Below are 18,595 nucleotides of genomic sequence, written 5' to 3' on the forward strand. Positions count from 1 at the left end.
ATACGGTATTTGTTTTTCTCCTTCTGACTTACTTCACTCTGTATGACAGACACTAGGTCCATCCACCTCACTACAAATAACTCAATTTCATTTCTTTTTATGGCTGAGTAATATTCTATTGTATATGTGCCACATCTTCTATATCCATTCATCTGTTGATGGACGCTTAGGTTGCTTCCATGTACGGGCTATTGTAAATAGAGCTGCAATGAACATTTTGGTACATGACTCTTCTTGAATTATGGTTTTCTCAGGGTATATGCCCAGTAGTGGGATTGCTGGGTCGTATGGTAGTTCTATTTTTAGTTTTTTAAGGAACCTCCATACTGTTCTCCATAGTGGCTGTATCAATTTACATTCCCACCAACAGTGCAAGAGGGCTCCCTTTTCTCCACACCCTCTCCAGCATTTATAGTTTCTAGATTTTGTGATGATGGCCATTCTGACCACTGTGAGATGGTATCTCATTGTAGTTTCGATTTGCATTTCTCTAATGATTAATGATGTTGAGCATCCTTTCATGTGTTTGTTGGCAATCTGCATATCTTCTTCGGAGAAATGTCTATTTAGGTCTTCTGCCCATTTTTGGATTGGGTTGTTTGTTTTTTTGTCATTGAGCTGCTTGTAAATTTGGCGGATTAATCCTTTGTCAGTTGCTTCATTTGCAAATATTTTCTCCCATTCTAAGGGTTGTCTTTCGGTCTTGTTTATGGTTTCCTTTGCTGTGCAAAAGCTATTAAGTTTCATTAGGTCCCATTCTTTATTTTTGTTTTTATTTCCATTCCTCTAGGAGGTGGGTCAAAAAGGATCTTGCTGTGATTTATGTCATACAGTGTTCTGCCAACGTTTTCCTATAAGAGTTTGATAGTGTCTGGCCTTACATTTAGGTCTTTAATCCATTTTGAGTTTATTTTTGTGTACGGTAAGGGAGTGTTCTAATTTCATACTTTTACATGTACCCGTCCAGTTTTCCCAGCACCACTTATTGAAGAGCCTGTCTTTTCTCCATTGTATATTCTTGTCTCCTTTATCAAAGATAAGGTGACCATATGTGCGTGGGTTTATCTCTGGGCTTTCTATCCTGTTCCATTGATCTATATTTCTGTTTTTGTGCCAGTACCATACTGTCTTTATTACTATAGCTTTGTAGTATAGTCTGAAGTCAGGGAGCCTGATTCCTCCAGCTCTATTTTTCATTCTCCAGATTGCTTTGGCTATTCAGGGTCTTTTGTGTTTCTATACAATTGTGAAATTTTTTGTTCCAGTTCTGTGAAAAATGCCAGTGGTAGTTTGATAGGGATTGCATTGAATCTGTAGATTGCTTTGGGTAGTATACTCATTTTCACAATGTTGATTCTTCCAATCCAATAACATGGTATATCTCTCCAACAATTTGTATCATCTTTAATTTCTTTCATCAGTGTCTTATAATTTTCTGCATACAGGTTTTGTCTCCTTAGGTAGGTTTATTCCTAGATATTTTACTCTTTTTGTTGCAGTGGTAAATGGGAGTGTTTTCTTAATTTCACTTTCAGATTTTTCATCATTAGTGTATAGAAATGCCAGAGATTTCTGTGCATTAATTTTGTATCCTGCTACTTTACCAAATTCATTGATTAGCTCTAGTAGTTTTCTGGTAGCATCTTTAGGATTCTCTATGTGGAGAATCATGTCATCTGCAAACAGTGACAACTTTATTTCATCTTTTCTGATTTGGATTCCTTTTATTTCTTTTTCTTCTCTGATTGCTGTGGCTAAAACTTCCAAAACTATGTTGAATAAGAGTGGTGAGAGTGGGCAACCTTGTCTTTTCATGATCTTAGTGGAGTTTCAGTTTTTCACCATTGAGGTTTATGTTGGCTGTGGGTTTGTCATATATGGCCTTTATTATGTTGAGGAAAGTTCCCTCTATGCCTACTTTCTGCAGGGTTTTTATCATAAATGGGTGTTGAATTTTGTCAAAAGCTTTCTCTGCATCTATTGAGATGATCATATGGTTTTTCTCCTTCAATCTGTTTATATGGTGTATCACGTTGATTGATTTGCATATATTGAAGAATCCTTGCATTCCTGGAATAAACCCCACTTGATCATGGTGTATGATCCTTTTAATCTGTTGTTGGATTCTGTTTGCTAGTATTTTGTTGAGGATTTGTGCATCTATGTTCATCAGTGATACTGGCCTGTAGTTTTCTTTCTTTGTGACATCTTTGTCTGGTTTTGGTATAAGGGTGATAGTGGCCTCGTAGAATGAGTTTGGGAGTGTTCCTCCCTCTGCTATATTTCGGAAGAGTTTGAGAAGGATAGGTGTTAGCTCTTCTCTAAATGTTTGATAGAATTTGCCTGTGAAGCCATCTGGTCCTGGGCTTTTGTTTGTTGGAAGATTTTTAATCACAGTTTCAATTTCAGTGCTTGTGATTGGTCTGTTCATATTTTCTATTTCTTCCTGGTTCAGTCTCGGCAGGTTTTGCATTTCTAAGAATTTGTCCATTTCTTCCAGGTTGTCCATTTTATTGGCACAGAGTTGCTTGTAGTAATCTCTCATGATCTTTTGTATTTCTGCAGTGTCAGTTGTTACTTCTCCTTTTTCATTTCTAATTCTATTGATTTGAGTCTTCTCCCTTTTTTTCTTCATGAGTCTGGCTAATGGTTTATTAATTTTGTTTATCTTCTCAAAGAACCAGCTTTTAGTTTTATTGAACTTTGCTATCGTTTCCTTCATTTCTTTTTCATTTATTTCTGATCTGATCTTTATGATTTTTTTCCTTCTGCTAACTTTGGGGTATTTTTGTTCTTCTTTCTCTAATTGCTTTAGGTGCAAGTTTAGGTTCTTTATTTGAGATGTTTCCTGTTTCATAAGGTAGGATTGTATTGCTATAAACTTCCCTCTTAGAACTGCTTTTGCTGCACCCCATAGGTTTTGGGTCGTCGTGTCTCCATTGTCATTTGTTTCTAGGTATTTTTTGATTTCCTCTTTGATTTCTTCAGTGATCACTTCGTTATTAAGTAGTGTATTGTTTAGCCTCCATGTGTTTGTCTTTTTTACAGATCTTTTCCTGTAATTGATACCTAGTCTCATGGCGTTGTGGTCGGAAAAGATACTTCATACCATTTCAATTTTCTTAAATTTACCAAGGCTTGATTTGTGACCCAAGATAGGATCTATCCTGGAGAATGTTCCATGAGCACTTGAGAAAATGAGTATTCTGTTGTTTTGGGATGCCATGTCCTATACATATCAATTATGTCCATCTTGTTTAATGTATCATTTAAAGCTTGTGTTTCCTTATTTATTTTCATTTTGGATGATCTGTCCATTCGTGAAAGTGGGGTGTTAAAGTCCCCTACTATGTTTGTGTTACTGTCAATTTCCCCTTTTATGGCTGTTAGTATTTGCCTTATGTATTGAGGTGCTCCTATGTTGGGTGCATAAATATTTACAATTGTTATATCTTCTTCTTGGATCGATCCCTTGATCATTATGTAGTGTCCTTCTTTGTCTCTTGTAATAGTGTTTATTTTAAAGTCTATTTTGTCTCACATGAGGATAGCTACTGCAGCTTTCTTTTGATTTCCATTTGCATGGAATATCTTTTTCCATCCTCTCACTCTCAGTCTGTATGTGTCCCTAGGTCTGAAGTGGGTCTCTTGTAGACAGCATATATACGGGTCTTGTTTTTATATCAATTCAGCCAGTCTGTGTCTTTTGGTGGGAGCATTCAATCCATTTACATTTAAGGTAATTATCGATATGTATGTTCCTATTTCCATTTTCTTAAGTGTTTTGGGTTTGTTATTGTAGATCTTTTCCTTCTCTTGTTTTTCTTGCCTAGAGAAGTTCCTTTAGCATTTGTTGTAAAGCTGGTTTGGTGGTGCTGAACTGTCTCAGCTTTTGCTTGTCTGTAAAGGTTTTAATTTCTCCATCAAATCTGAATGAGATCCTTGCTGAGTAATCTTGGTTGTAGGTTTTTCTCCTTCATCACTTTAAATATGTCCTGCCAGTCCCTTCTGGCTTGCAGAGTTTCTGCTGAAAGATCAGCTGTTAGCCTTATGAGGATTCCCTTGTGTTATTTGTTGTTTTTCCCTTGCTGCTTTTAATGTTTTCTTTGTATTTAATTTTTGATAGTTTGATTAATATGTGTCTTGGCATGTTTCTCCTTGGATTTATCTTGTATGGGACTCTCTGTGCTTCCTAGACTTGATTAACTATTTCCTTTCCCATATTAGGGAAGTTTTCAACTATAATCTCTTCAAATATTTTTTCAGTCCCTTTCTTTTACTTTTCTTCTTCTGGGAACCCTATAATTCGAATGTTGGTGCATTTAATGTTGTCCCAGAGGTCTCTGAGACTGTCCTCAGTTCTTTTCATCCTTTTTTTTTTATTCTGTTCTGCAGTAGTTATTTCTACTATTTTATTCTCCAAGTCACTTATCCGTTCTTCTGCCTCAGTTATTCTGCTATTGATCCCTTCTAGAGTATTTTTAATTTCATTTATTGTGTTGTTCATCATTGCTTGTTTCCTCTTTAGTTCTTCTAGGTCCTTGTTAAATGTTTCTTGCATTTTCTCTATTCTATTTCCAAGATTTTGGATCATCTTTACTATCAGTATTCTGAATTCTTTTTCAGGTAGACTGCCTATTTCCTCTTCATTTGTTAGGTCTGGTGGGTTTTTACCTTGCTCCTTCATCTGCTGTGTGTTTTTCTGTCTTCTCATTTTGCTTATCTAACTGTGTTTGGGGTCTCCTTTTCACAGGCTACAGCCGCGTAATTCCCGTTGTTTTTGTTGTCTGCCCTCAGTGGCTAAGGTTGGTTCAGTGGGTTGTGTAGGCTTCCTGGTGGAGGGGACTAGTGCCTGTGTTCTGGTGGATGGGGCTGGATCCTGTCTTTCTGGTGGGCAGGTCCACGTCTGGCGGTGTGTTTTGGGGTGTCTGTGGGCTTATTATGATTTTAGGCAGCCTCTCTGCTAATGGATGGGGCTGTGTTCCTGTCTTGCTTGTTGTTTGGCATAGGGTGTCCAGCACTGTAGCTTGCTGGTCGTTGAGTGAAGCTGGGTCCTGGTGTTGAGATGGAGATCTCTGGGAGATTTTCGCCATTTGATATTACATGGAGCTGGGAGGTCTCTTGTGAACCAGTGTCCTGAAGTTGGATCTCCCTCTTCAGAGGCACAGCACTGACTCCTGGCTGCTGCACCAAGAGCCTTTCATCCACACGGCTCAGAATAAAAGGGAGAAAAAATAGAAAGAAAGAAAGAGGATAAAATAAAGTAAGATAAAATAAAATTATTAAAGTAAAAAATTATTAAAAAAATTTTTAAGTAAAAAAAAAGAAAAAAGAAAACGGATGGACAGAACCCTAGGACAAATGGCGAAAGCAAAGCTATACAGACAATATCTCACACAGAAGCATACACATACACACTCACAAAAAGAGGAAAAGGGGAAAAAATAATATATCTTGCTCCCAAAGTCCACCTCCTCAATTTGGGATGATTCGTTGTCTATTCAGGTATTCCACAGGTGCAGGGTACATCACGTTGAATGTGGAGATTTAATCCGCTGCTCCTGAGGCTGCTGGGAGAGATTTCCCTTTCTCTTCCTTGTTCGCACAGCTCCCGGGGTTCAGCTTTGGATTTGGCCCCGCCTCTGCGTGTAGGCCGCCTGAGGGCGTCTGTTCTTCGCTCAGACAGGACGGCATTAAAGGAACAGCTGATTCGGGGGCTGTGGCTCACTCAGGCCGGGGGGAGGGAGAGGTACTGATGCGGGGCGAGCCTGCGGTGGCAGAGGCCAGCATGACGTTGCACCAGCCTGAGGCGTGCCGTGCGTTCTCCCGGGGAAGTTGTCCCTGGATCCCGGGACCCTGGCAGTGGCGGGCTGCACAGGCTCCCCGGAAGGGGGGTGTGGATAGTGACTTGTGCTTGCACACAGGCTTCTTGGTGGCGGCAGCAGCAGCCTTAGCGTCTCATGCCCATCTTTGGGGTCTGCGCTGATAGCCGCGGCTCGCGCCAGTCTCTGGAGCTCCTTTAAGCAGCGCTGTTAATCCCCTTTCCTCGCGCACCAGGAAACAAAGAGGCAGGAAAAAGTCTCTCGCCTCTTCAGCAGGTCCAGACATTCCCCCGGACTCCCTTCCGGCTAGCCGTGGCGCAGTAGCACCCCTCAGGCTGTGTTCACGCCGCCAACCCCAGTCCTCTCCCTGCGCTCCGACCGAAGCCCGAGCCTCAGCTCCCAACCCCGCCCGCCCCGGCGGGGGAGCAGACAAGCCTCTCGGGCTCGTGAGTGCCGGTCGGCCCCGATCCTCTGTGCGGGAATCTCTCCGCTTTGCCCTCCACACCCGTGTCTGTGGCTGCACTCTCCTCTGCGGCTCCGAAGCTTCTCCCCTCCTCCACCCACAGTCTCTGCCTGCGAAGGGGCTCCTAGTGTGTGGAAACCTTTCCTCCTTCACAGCTCCCTCCCACTGGTGCAGGTCCTGTCCCTATCCTTTTGTCTCTGTTTATTCTTTTTTCTTTTGCCCTACCCAGGTACGTGGGGGGTTTCTTGCCTTTTGGGAGGTCTGAGGTCTTCTGCCAGCGTTCAGTAGGTGTTCTGTAGGAGTTGTTCCACGTGTAGATGTATTTCTGATGTATCTGTGGGGAGGAAGGTGATATCCGCGTCTTACTCTTCCGCCATCTTCTCAAATCTCCCCTTACAGTGCTTCTTTACTGTCCATCAGTACAGTAATGAAGTAACATATGTTTTCTGTCATTTCTAGATATTTTAAAGCCAGATATCAAGTTTTCAATGTATCTGATACACAGTGCTGACAGTATAGGTCTATGCAAATAACTTTGATGAAAAGAATTCTTTCTGACAATTTTTTTCTAACAAAAATGATCTCTTCCTTAGGAACTGGTGTGCTTATGTACATACCAGATTATCTCCAACAGTGATACTGGACAACCAAGTCACTTATGTTCCAGCTGGTAGAGGGCCCTGTGGCTGGACCAGTGGATCCTGTCCTCAGAGGTATGTAATATTTTTTGAAAATACCTACTTCTTGTACCATAATCATGTGTGGCCTGGAATATATAGAGAAAGTTAATCATCCCAGGTACACGTTAAGTATAGGAGGGTCAGGGTAGGGTCATCACATTAAACTGGAAGTATGATCTTAAATAAGTTAAAATGCAGAAACTAATTATACTTGCCTCATGTGGGTGTTTTTAGAATATGTGAGATAAATGGAGTAATATGTTTAGCCTAGTACCTGGTACTCTGTGAGTCTTCAGTGAATGTTAACTCATGCGTCTTTCTATTTTTACTATTACTATTACTTTTATTCTATGACCTGACCAACAATCCTGCCCTTTAATTCCATTAAATTCATACACAGTTTTAAAGGGCTATTGATAATTTCCCTTTCATACTAGGCCAAAGAGAAGTCCATAACTTTGCAAGCCACTAATTGCTATTATGCATGGTAAAGCAGCTAAGTAGGGCCTTTCTTCTTGTGTCTATTGTAATGACTTATTTAGGGGGTTTTGTTTTAATTATGTAATTGTCCTAAAATGTGGGGCTGAGTAATTGATAAATTCTCTGAATTCATACAGTCACAGTAGCTCAGCTGGGGGTGTTTCAGGAATGCCTGCAATAAAAACTAAAATTGTCATTCAGGCCATGATGGCTAATGTTATACAAATAGTCATACAAGTAACTCAGGCAGTGAATCTGACACATTGGCAATCTGGAACAGTGTGCAATAAGGATACATAAAATCAAGGTGTTTCGTAGTCCCTAAAGAAATAGCTAGGGCTCATGGTCCAGAGAACTAAGCATATCTTAGGGATTTGGGAGAGCTGAGCTCCAGTTCTGTTTCTGGCATTTACTCCCTTTGTGACAATTTCCTAGTCAACCTGAGATACAAAGAATGCACTGTTAATTCTTTAGTAATGAAACTATTACCACAGTAACCCCCATCATACTGCCCTTCTGAGTTCAAGGTGAGCTTTTTTCTCTCTTTAAACAAACTAGGAATAGGTATCTTTATTCTCATTTTTTATCTTTCTCTGCATTTGAATGGTTCTCTCCATTCACTCACTATTTCAGTGCATATGCACTGTTTGTCACTTTTTCTTTCTGTCTGAGCCACATACACCAGCAATCCGGTTTGCCAAAGCAGGAACATTGAATCCAATAATAATGCAACTAACTGCTTGAGTTCACCCTAATAAACTCTAAAGAATCCTTTCCAAGCTACCTTACTTCCTGTTTAGCACTAGCTGTTGGACTAGATATGATATTTTACTGAACAGAGTTATTGGCTGAGTATAATTTACAGAAATAAACACAGATGAATGATTAGCCTACTTTCAGAGATGGAAGGAGTCTTACAGCTCATTTTAAAATTGAGGAATAATTTCACACATAATTAATTGCCCATCAGGTTATAGCAGAAACTAAAACCCAGTCTGTTATAATACATAATCCATGAGAGTGACTACTATGGTCGCCCCATAGTCATACATAACAAACTCTAGATAATGACAGGAGAGGCTAAGCCATGCAGAGTGGATTAAAATCCTAGCTCGATAACTTTTAGATGTGGGACTTGCAGCAAGTATTCCATCTCTCTGTTCCTCAGGTTCCTCATCAGCACGTCAAGATAATAATAATACTTTCCTCATAGAACTAATATGAGGACTAAACAAGATAATACATACCCATTTCACAGAATCATTTGATAGGTATTAGCTAAATGTTGAAGTCATGAGGATAAGGCTAATATGGCCAAATTGGATTTATGATTTCCATTTACATACATAACGCCTGCAATTTAGGGCCATTCACTACTTATATTGATTGTTAATTTGAAATGTTATAGTTTCTTTATTTCCCTTTCATGGTTTCTTCTCAAAAACAACATTTTCTCATGTTAGATCCTCTTCCCTTCCTCACCTCCCTCTTAGAGAAATACTAGATGAGAGAAATAATAGATGGTACAATTTAAAAACTTGAGATATGAGAAAGTACAGGTTGAAGTCACAGTGGAATATCTAATTTGTTTTGAGTTATTTGATATTGATCTGGAGGAAAACACATCCTTTTAACTATAATGATTTAAGAAATAAGAACTAAAAAAATTATTCCCATAAACTATTTAAAAATTAGAATTACAATAAGTTTTAACATTGGTTTAGTGAAAAGCATTACCAAGGGAAAAGTTATAGAGTCTTTAGAAAACATAATGATAGGTATAAATTTAAAATACCAAAAAGTATAAACCTTAATGCTTTTTGTAATGTACTTAAGGAAATCTAAGTTTGACAATAATATTGATGATGAAGATTATTATAATAAGAACAGATAACACTTACTGAATGCTTATTTTTTTAAAATATTTATTTATTTATTTGGTTGCATGGGGTCTTAGTTGCGGCAGGTGGGCTCCTTAGTTGTGGCATGCAAACTCTTAACTGCAGCATGCATGTGGGATCTGCTGACCAGGGATCGAAACTGTGCCCCCTGCATTGGGAATGTAGAGTCTTATCCACTGCACCACCAGGGAAGTCCCTGAATGTTTATTATATTCCAGGTATCATCCCAAACACTTTTATTCCAATTGATAATTTAATGTGAGACAAATAATCTGTTTTCCCCCAACTGCTTTCCTCTCTAGATCTCAGAAGATATCAAATCCTGTGTACAGGATGCAACATAAAATTGTTACCTCATTAGAATGGAAGTGCTGTCCTGGATTCAGTGGACCAAAATGTCAGTTAGAAGGTATATTCTAATCTTAATTTCATAATAACAATGAGAAGCATAAAACTTCTAAAGAATAAGCAACTGATTCCAGTGAAGAAAAGAGTTGCAATTTATCTTTTGAACAAAGTTAATTAACATGTAGCCAAACTATCAAAACTGTTACTTTCTTCGAGCTTCCTAATTTAGTAGCTGTGATATCTCATAAGCTGTCCTTTAACTTCTCTCATCATTTTTGTGTTGGTTTCACAGGATGAATAATTGGAGGCCTGACTACATACCTTACTGTTTCTTAGCTATATGGCATAGACACATGCCTTGTTAAAATATCAGAAATCCTAATTGTATATGTTTAAATAAACTGTCATTAGAAGTGACCTTATGTAAAAATAAGATTACCCTCTAGTTTTGTTCCAGTTCAGTTATTGGAAATAATATCGTCTATAAATGAAATTCAGTTGTAAAGAATATACCAATATGACATGAATAATCCTGCTTTTAAAAAAATCTCCTAATGGAGCCATTTTTTCAACAGATTTTAAGGATTTTCTGGTGGCAAAAGGCTCATCAAGTACATGGTAACCTGCTGTGGCGTAGCATCCATGTGGCTGTTATTTTGCTTTGGGCTTTAAACAGGTTCCCTGTGAAACGTAAGATATGGCCTCCGCATACATATTTTAAATGAATGAATAGTACAAGGAAGGCTATTAGCGGTAGTGGGGAATTCAATCAGCAGTGTAAGAGACTGTGATTAAAAATTAATGTAAGTGTGGAGAAACCATTATGATGCACATTTTACAAAAAGAAAGTTGTAATATAAAAGCGCTAGAAAACCTGCAGTTTAGTTAAGGATATTATATATGGTTCTTCTAGCCCATTCGTTGAGAATCTATAGGCAAATTTCACTGTAACGCTATTTATTCTGGATATGGCCTTAATTTCAAAGATGTTATAAAAATTTAATACATTTCCAGAGTACAGCATGAATATGTACTTCATTTATAACCAGGTAAAATAAAGTTTTAAACAAAATATCATCTATACCAAAAATATTTGCAAACAAGATACTTTACCATATTGTAAAAAAGAAAAACTCCAAATATGATCCTGCTTTCAAAGGATTTCTAATTTCCGTGAGGTGCACAGATATACTCACAGCAGTAAAGCCTATTTGTTTATAGTCTGTGTATGTCAGACGGTTAAGAGTATTTAGAATTATATTTCTAAAGTCTAAGATTAATTTTTATATTTCTCTCCTTATGAAAAAGGATTTTAATTCCATGATCATTTCTTAAATATTCAGTGTTTGTTCACAATATACCCTTCTAGAAATTTCGAATGTCGTTCCACACCCTATCGTACATAAGAGATAGGAAGCAAAGTCTGTATGTCAAAGAATGTCATGGTGTCCAGCTGATGAGGACTGTGTTGTTTCATGCTTCTTCCTTTTATACCTGCTAATCGATTATTAATCACTATGATGGACTGTATATGCCTAGGAGGGAAAAACATAGAATTCCATCATTATAAATACACACACAAGAGACAAGACAAGTTGACAGTTTTGAATACCTGCTACGTACTATTTTTCCCTTTTTTAGAAAAGTATTATATGAAATATTTAAATGGAATTCAAACAGTTTAGCTTTGATTGCTTACTAACACCTCATGTTCTAATGGATGCAACCTGTGGATATCTTTAATACTGGATTCACAAATCGTTATCTTGAATCGCCATTAACAAAAATGTCCCAGAACAGTTCTGTGACTCTCTGTCACAATACTGTAACTAGAATTACTCATAATTCAGGTATGTGCTGATTAAGCTGCTGTGGGAAGGACTTCTTTCTATTGAAATCTATGGTAAGAATAATTTTCTGATGGCAGATATGCCCATTGTGTCATTTTGTCACACAGTCAACTCTAATACAACTGTGATTCCAAAAGAACCGACTGTTGCTCCCTACGGCATCCTGACCATCCTCATCTTCCCTTTTATTGAAGTACATAAAAGCTGTTGAATTCTTTATTACTGCAGTTGATGCACTGGTAGTATCAAGAACTACTGAGTCCCTTTGTCCCTTGAGCCATTCTTCATTATCTCATCTATCCTTGGAGCAGGGGGTGGGGAGGTGCACATATTTTCCTTCTGATTCTTACCCAATTATGTGCCAAGGTCCCCCTCCCCTTTTCATCACACTTTATATATGTGCCAACAGTCTTTTATTCTTATGTGGCAGAGAAAATTGTCAGGTTTCCTTTGACAGCACTCTCCACACTGTCTCATATGACAAGCAGCTCCAAATATGGCAAGAATAATCAGTGTGACTGATCCATTCTTTAAAGCTCTTCAGAGCCCTCAAGGGTTTGGAAAACCTGGTTATGTAGCTACCGTGATAATTACTTCAGTGCTAGTCCTTTACAACAAGAGGAAATTATTTTATTCACAGAAAATTTGTAAACTATTACATGAATTTCACAACTCCCTGTTTCCCCAACAAGTTTCCTCCCCACAACAAAATTCATTTCGTAATAGAAAAAGTAACCATTTTAATTTAAATTGCAGTAGGGAGGTCTTTTTAAATATACAAAAAAAATCGGTAGATCAGGAATAAAATGGAATTGCTGGCAACTGTACTCTTGTTTATTTCTCCTCCTTCACTTTCTACCCTCTCTTTTTCTTTTTCTGTCTCTCTCTCTCTCCATAGACCCATCCCCGACCTGTTCGTAAAGGATGTTGTGATTCAAAATTCGGGTCCAAAGAATTTGAAAAAGAACAGATCCATGTACATGTATAAATGAATCACTTTGCTGTACACCTGACACTAACACAACATTGTTAATCACCTATACTCCAATATAAAATAAAGAGTTAAAAAAGAATCCGTGGGGCAATTATTCCCTTGTCTTATTCTCCAATATGCTGTTTATAATATTACTAACCCTCCACAGATGCTCTTTTTGCTGCAACTCAGATAATCAAAATTCTGGTAATAAGTTCTAGATCAGTTTATTAAAAATATTAGTCATACTGTCAAGAAGAAACTAAGTTTTAAGAAGTCTAAGTGAATAGAGTTTTGCTGGGAGAAAAAGGAGCATTAAGTCCAATGGCAAAGTAACACTTTTTATATATTTTACATTTGTTATATCTTTTTGAGGGTCAACGAGTTTGTCTCAGAAAGGGAGCTAGATTTGTGATATGATATGCGAGAAAGTTTTTTGAAATGTCAGTAACAACATACTTTTTAAGCCAATTTTATAAAAATTGCAATAATTAGCTTTTCCAGTAGATGTCTCTAAAATGTTCTCAAGTAGTACAAGGAAATTGTGGCTTTGCTCTAATGACACAAAGTACAGGAATTTAAGTTCAAATAATGTTAGATCAGAGAGGAGGAAAAAAAAAAAACTTCTTTGCAAATCTGTTTTTAAAAAATCTACTCAGCATATGGTATTTGTTTTTCTCTTTCTGACTTACTTCACTCTGTATGACAGACTCTCGGTCCATCCACCTCACTACAAATAACTCAATTTCGTTTCTTTTTATGGCTGAGTAATATTCCATCGTATATATGTGCCACATGGGAAGCATCCGCATAGTACAGGGGGATCAGCTCAGTGCTCTGTGACCACCTAGAGGGGTGGGATAGGGAGGGTGGGAGGGAGATGCAAGAGGGAAGGGATATGGGCATATAAGTCTATGTATAGCTGATTCACTTTGTTATACAGCAGAAACTAACACAACATTGTAAAGCGATTATACTCCAATAAAGATGTTAAAAAATAAAAAAACAAAGTCCAGTCAGCTTTGATCAGATCCTCTATGTAGGGAAAAGATATTTCATAAAATTGTGCTTTATAAAATCTATCACAGTTATTATGAATGTTAAAAAATGCAATTATGCAGTAATTGGAATAAACTAACCCTGCCATATGTTATGAATATATAGAAATATTTCATTTCACAAGTGTGCACTAATTCAATAAATTATGTCAGAGCTATTGTAACTAACACTATAAATATGGGGCTTCTCTAGTAAGATTATTTTAAATATTACTCCAATTACTATGCCATAAAAGTTATAATATTTAAAACAGAAAAAAACCCTGTATTTCTTATAGTTTTGCATATCTGGTTCTCCTCGGTGGTGATTAATGCTTTCCTTTTTGAAAAAGAACATTACCTCCTGTAAGCATCTTTGCTCAATAAAATTATGACACATTTAGTCAAAAAACACCAGGGACCTTTGTTGCATAAAACTGCATTCTACTGTTTAACTACTAAATCTCGGTAAATCTTTACATATGTACTGAACATCGTCATGCAAGCATTCAGTTGCTATCAAAGAATCAGCTGGAAACCCGTCTTGTCAAGCCACACAGGAAAGTTTCTGTTTCTAAGGCAGAGAGAGCAAGCTTCCTCATTACTGAGTTGTCATTAATGACTTCCACTATATGCCTCAAAGGCCTGGAAGGAAACAAAAAAAACCCCTCACAAATAATACCTGTCTAATTAAAAAAAAAGAAAGAAAGAAAAAGCACCTAATAAGAAAACGGTTGCTCTTGACACTTGCTGACCTTGCATCTCTAAGTCCTTGATCCACCAAGATCAGAGTTTCTAGTGCAAGGGAAAAAGAGTAATTGTATTGGGAGAAGAGAAAAAAGAAATCCAATTTTTAAAATATATTGAATTTTTTTTTAAATGAGAAGTACATAAAGATCTCTGGAAATTATTTGACTTAAATAAATGCCCTTCTGTCTCAGCTCCAATATCTTAGAAAGGATCAAAAAAGAAGAGACAGAAAATTGGGCCCTGTGGAACAAAGTAAAGGTCTGTGCTTAAGTGCAAGGTAAGATACATTGCCTGGAAAACCTAGAATCGTGGCAGTCCTGTGGTAGAGAATACGTGGGGAAGACAGAAAGATTGCTAAATGAAAAAATAAAAGAGCATCGATCAACCAGGAATTTTATCACAGGAGAGTAACTGACTCCTCTGTCAGAGATCCTATCAGTGCTTCTCCACCAGCTAAATACTGAGAAATAAATTGGGATGAATGCAAGTATTGAACTCCAGTCAACAAACAGAGCTAAGAAAAGATAACAAACTATTGAATTTGCTAAACAGGTATTTCAGGTTTTCACAGACCCCATCCAATGAATTCCAGAGAAAAGAGGTTCATATGACAATTGGATCTCAAAGATCTTTGTGTGATGTTTAATAGTTGTTTCTTTTACAATTAGGAGTATAATTTCCTCACCTATTTCCTCCTAAAACAATTAATTTAAAAATAACTATAGCTAAGAGCAAATGGAAAGTTTTATGCACACACACACATAATCACATTAGTTTTTGTAATTCAATATTGAAAGGATTTTTCCAATTACATTTTCTTTCAAATCAGTCTCTTTAAAACTTTACAAAAATATGGAGAAATTTTCATTTTTATTTCATAGATATTCTGTTTCCACATACTGAGGAGTGAATCACCAAAAACGAGTGTGCAAGAAAACTGAAGACTTCCACTCAATACTTCTATGTGTTAATCTTTCCCTTTCAGTTTATTTCTTTTTTTTCTTCCTGAAAGCTTTCTTTATTTAATTTCTCTTCTCCTACTTGTCACTGGTTTAAAATTTTTTTCTTCTCTTTTTAGTTTTTATTTCTAATTTGCTGATTTTCTCTGGTATGTCACTTTCTATCCTCTCATTTGCAGTGCAATAGGATTTTTCCAGATTGCATGAATAAGACTTATTTGAAATTCTTTTGACCCTAAGGTCAATAGAAAATTACTCTTGAATTCTTTTTGTTTGCCTCCTTTCTGTTCTTGACCCTCTCCCTCTAACCTAGGTTTGTTTTCACTTCTTGGACATTCAGGATCTTGCCTGGGCTGAGTGGCAAAGCGAGAACTACGACTTGATGAATTACCCCCCTCAAATAGGAACGGAGCACACGTAAAATACCCCCTACTTCCTCTTGTGTGAGTGTGAGTGTATGTGTGTGTGTGCGCGTGATTCCCTGCTTTGCCAGTACTTTTCAAATGGAGAATATTCAATGAGATGCAATGTAATAATCTCTACATTAACTATGCAAGATGTAATACTTTGTAAAGAGATGAAGAGACCCAATTTCATTAGAATATGATAATGCAATATAAAATAATGCCTTATGATTTATAATAAAGCTTTAGCGTAGGATTTTGAGCCCCTGGAAATAAACCCTGTGTAAAATGCTGTCGTGATTTTTATTGAGGTGACTCCACCTTAGTCAGGATCGTGGCTGCCTCAACCAATCTGCCTCTTGATTATGAGGATGGGGTAAGAAGGGGCAGGGGTCATATTCAAACATTTGACAACCGACTCAGTATCAATTAATATATGCATTAATATAAAAATCAAAAATTAAGAATGCATTACTTTTTATTTTCTTAAGTTAATGCATATGTTATCTATATTATAAACTATATACCAAGTAATATAAGCCATAACACAAATCACTCATCGTGTATCATTCAAATAATTTCTAAACAGCTTATTAATTTCTACAAATTATTGGTGTGCTCTTTCTTTTGACATGGATGACACCAGCTAAATGATGTCAGAGAGATGATTTAATACAGGTCCATCTCCTTTAGAGATTTCTCCATCAGATTTAGAGCTATTAGGTGACAGGAAATCTCAGTATGTTTATAATTTCTTTTAACATCAATGATATTGCCATCCTGCTGAATTATCTACTGGCCACTACTGAGTTAACAGTGATTGCATTCCTTTTTTTTCAGTCCTTAAATAGTGTGTGCATTTTAAAATATTTAGTATATTTATTATTAACTAAATCATAAAAATTCTTGTAGGAATGTCCTATTTAATTAATTCATAGAGCTTTGCAAACATCATTTGGTCAAATTTAGGGCATCATAAATCAAGGAACTTAAACATTTATTATACTTTTGAGTTTTGTCATAAAAATTTCATTTTCATATGATTTATTAGAAAATCTATGTTTTCTCATGTAGTTTATCCCCTATTAATTTTTGTGTCAAATAGTATGTATAAACATTTTTCATATGTAAAATATCTTTTATCAGTTTTCAAGTTATCTCCAGTTTAAAAAGGGGAATATTTTTTTCCCTTATAAAGATAAAAAAGGATTGACATTTCTATTAGACTGTCATTTCTGAAAACCAATTCTCTTTTTTCTTTTTGTAAAAAACTTGTTTTCCAAATGCTAAACGTAAAACTGATTTGAAATGATATTCTTATATCAGAATTATTTTGTCAGGTAACTTCCATAATATTTTTCTTTGCTGAAATGATCTACTATTTCAATTATATGATAATGTTAAAAGTTCTAACTTTTTCTAAATATTTTTATTTTATTGATTTTTATTAACATACTTGATAAAGTGTTTTTGAAGTTTTTTATTTCAAAAGCTTTGCTTAACTTGAAAATTTTTATTATTACAAAAGCTTATTTCATGAGACTAATTTCATGAAGTTCTTTAATATTTTTCTCTTGATCACAAATGAATTTTAACAGAAATTGAATGTCATTATGAGGACAAATAAGTCTAGTAATTTTTATTTTACTTTTTTCATATAGGCTTGTATTGTAATTTTATTTAGATTAGTATTGAGGGTTTACTTTTTTTATTAATCAATTAATTTATTTTTGGCTGTGTTGGGTCTTTGTTGCTGCACGCAGGCTTTCTCTAGTTGCGGCGAGTGGGGGCTACTCTTTGTTGCAGTGCGCGGGCTTCTCATTGCGTTGGCTTCTCTCGTTTGGAGCACGGGCTCTAGGGCTGTGGGCTTCAGTAGTTGTGGCTCGTGGGCCTTAGAGCTCAGGCTCAGTAGTTGTGGTTCACGGGCTTAGTTGCTCTGCGGCATGTGGGATCTTCCCGGACCAGGGCTCGAACCCGTGTCCCCTGCAGTGGCAGGCGGATTCTTAACCACTACGCCACCAGGGAAGCCCAATTTTTATTTTAAATGATACAAATTCATATCATTATTTGAAATCAACATTTATATATTAAGTAAAAATAGCCCACTAATTTTTATTGAAAATCAAGCTGATTTTATTTCAAAAATACTAATTACATTTTAAATTGAATTGATTTTTGATATTGATATTTTTGACTTTGATATTTTATATATCAAAAGATGTCCCAGACTGATTTCTGCACTGTATATTAGATAATCCAGGACTAGTTTCATTATTGAAAACATTTTTTTCTCAGATTCAAAAAATTCCAACTCATGATATCTAAAAGAAATACTTTGAAAATTTAAACTTTTGTCTCTTCCAGTGTTTTCAATAATTGATTATAAATTCTTTAATAATATTTAGCAAAAATTATGTGCTGAGGACAATTAGTGCTAGCAAGTAAACTAAAGTAAGTACCAAACAATTTGGAAATTCTAACTACTACATAAATCACACATAATGATAAACTGATGATTCTGCCAAAACATAGAATGTTTCATAAACTCTATGTAGTGCGTGAAACGGGCCCAACAAACTGCTAGTTCTGAAAAACGGTTCTCGGATGTTATTATAATAGGAATTCCATACATTTATCATGTATCCTACAAGATATATCTTTATTCTTTATCGTGCATCCACAATTAACTTGGAATAAGTTAATATTTTGATTTTTTTAATTAATTGTATCAGTTATTACACTTTATATATTTGCCAATAGGTATGGCTATATTTCAGTATTTTAATAATTGCTAGGTCACACCGGTGCATACTGACTAAATACAGTTTTGGAGTTGGGGTATGTGGAATGTTACCAGGTGGGAGTCAGGAGCTATAGCCTAGGCTTTGAGTGGAAAGGCCCTTTTATTTCTGAGACATTCTACAATTG

At 36.4% G+C, this 18,595-nt stretch overlaps 1 protein-coding gene across 1 annotated transcript in view; it reads left to right on the plus strand.

Moving 5' to 3' along the window:
• Window positions 1–18,595, plus strand: part of MMRN1 (multimerin 1) — a 71,951-nt gene that overhangs the window by 22,337 nt on the left and 31,019 nt on the right. Inside the window, exons 4-5 of the mRNA XM_049709007.1 lie at window positions 6,879–6,998; window positions 9,649–9,755. Coding sequence (XP_049564964.1) covers window positions 6,879–6,998; window positions 9,649–9,755 — 227 coding nt within the window. The remainder of the gene's footprint in view (window positions 1–6,878; window positions 6,999–9,648; window positions 9,756–18,595) is intronic.

Source organism: Orcinus orca, chromosome 4 (genome assembly GCF_937001465.1).
Source record: "Orcinus orca chromosome 4, mOrcOrc1.1, whole genome shotgun sequence".
NCBI classification, from domain to species: domain Eukaryota; kingdom Metazoa; phylum Chordata; class Mammalia; order Artiodactyla; family Delphinidae; genus Orcinus; species Orcinus orca.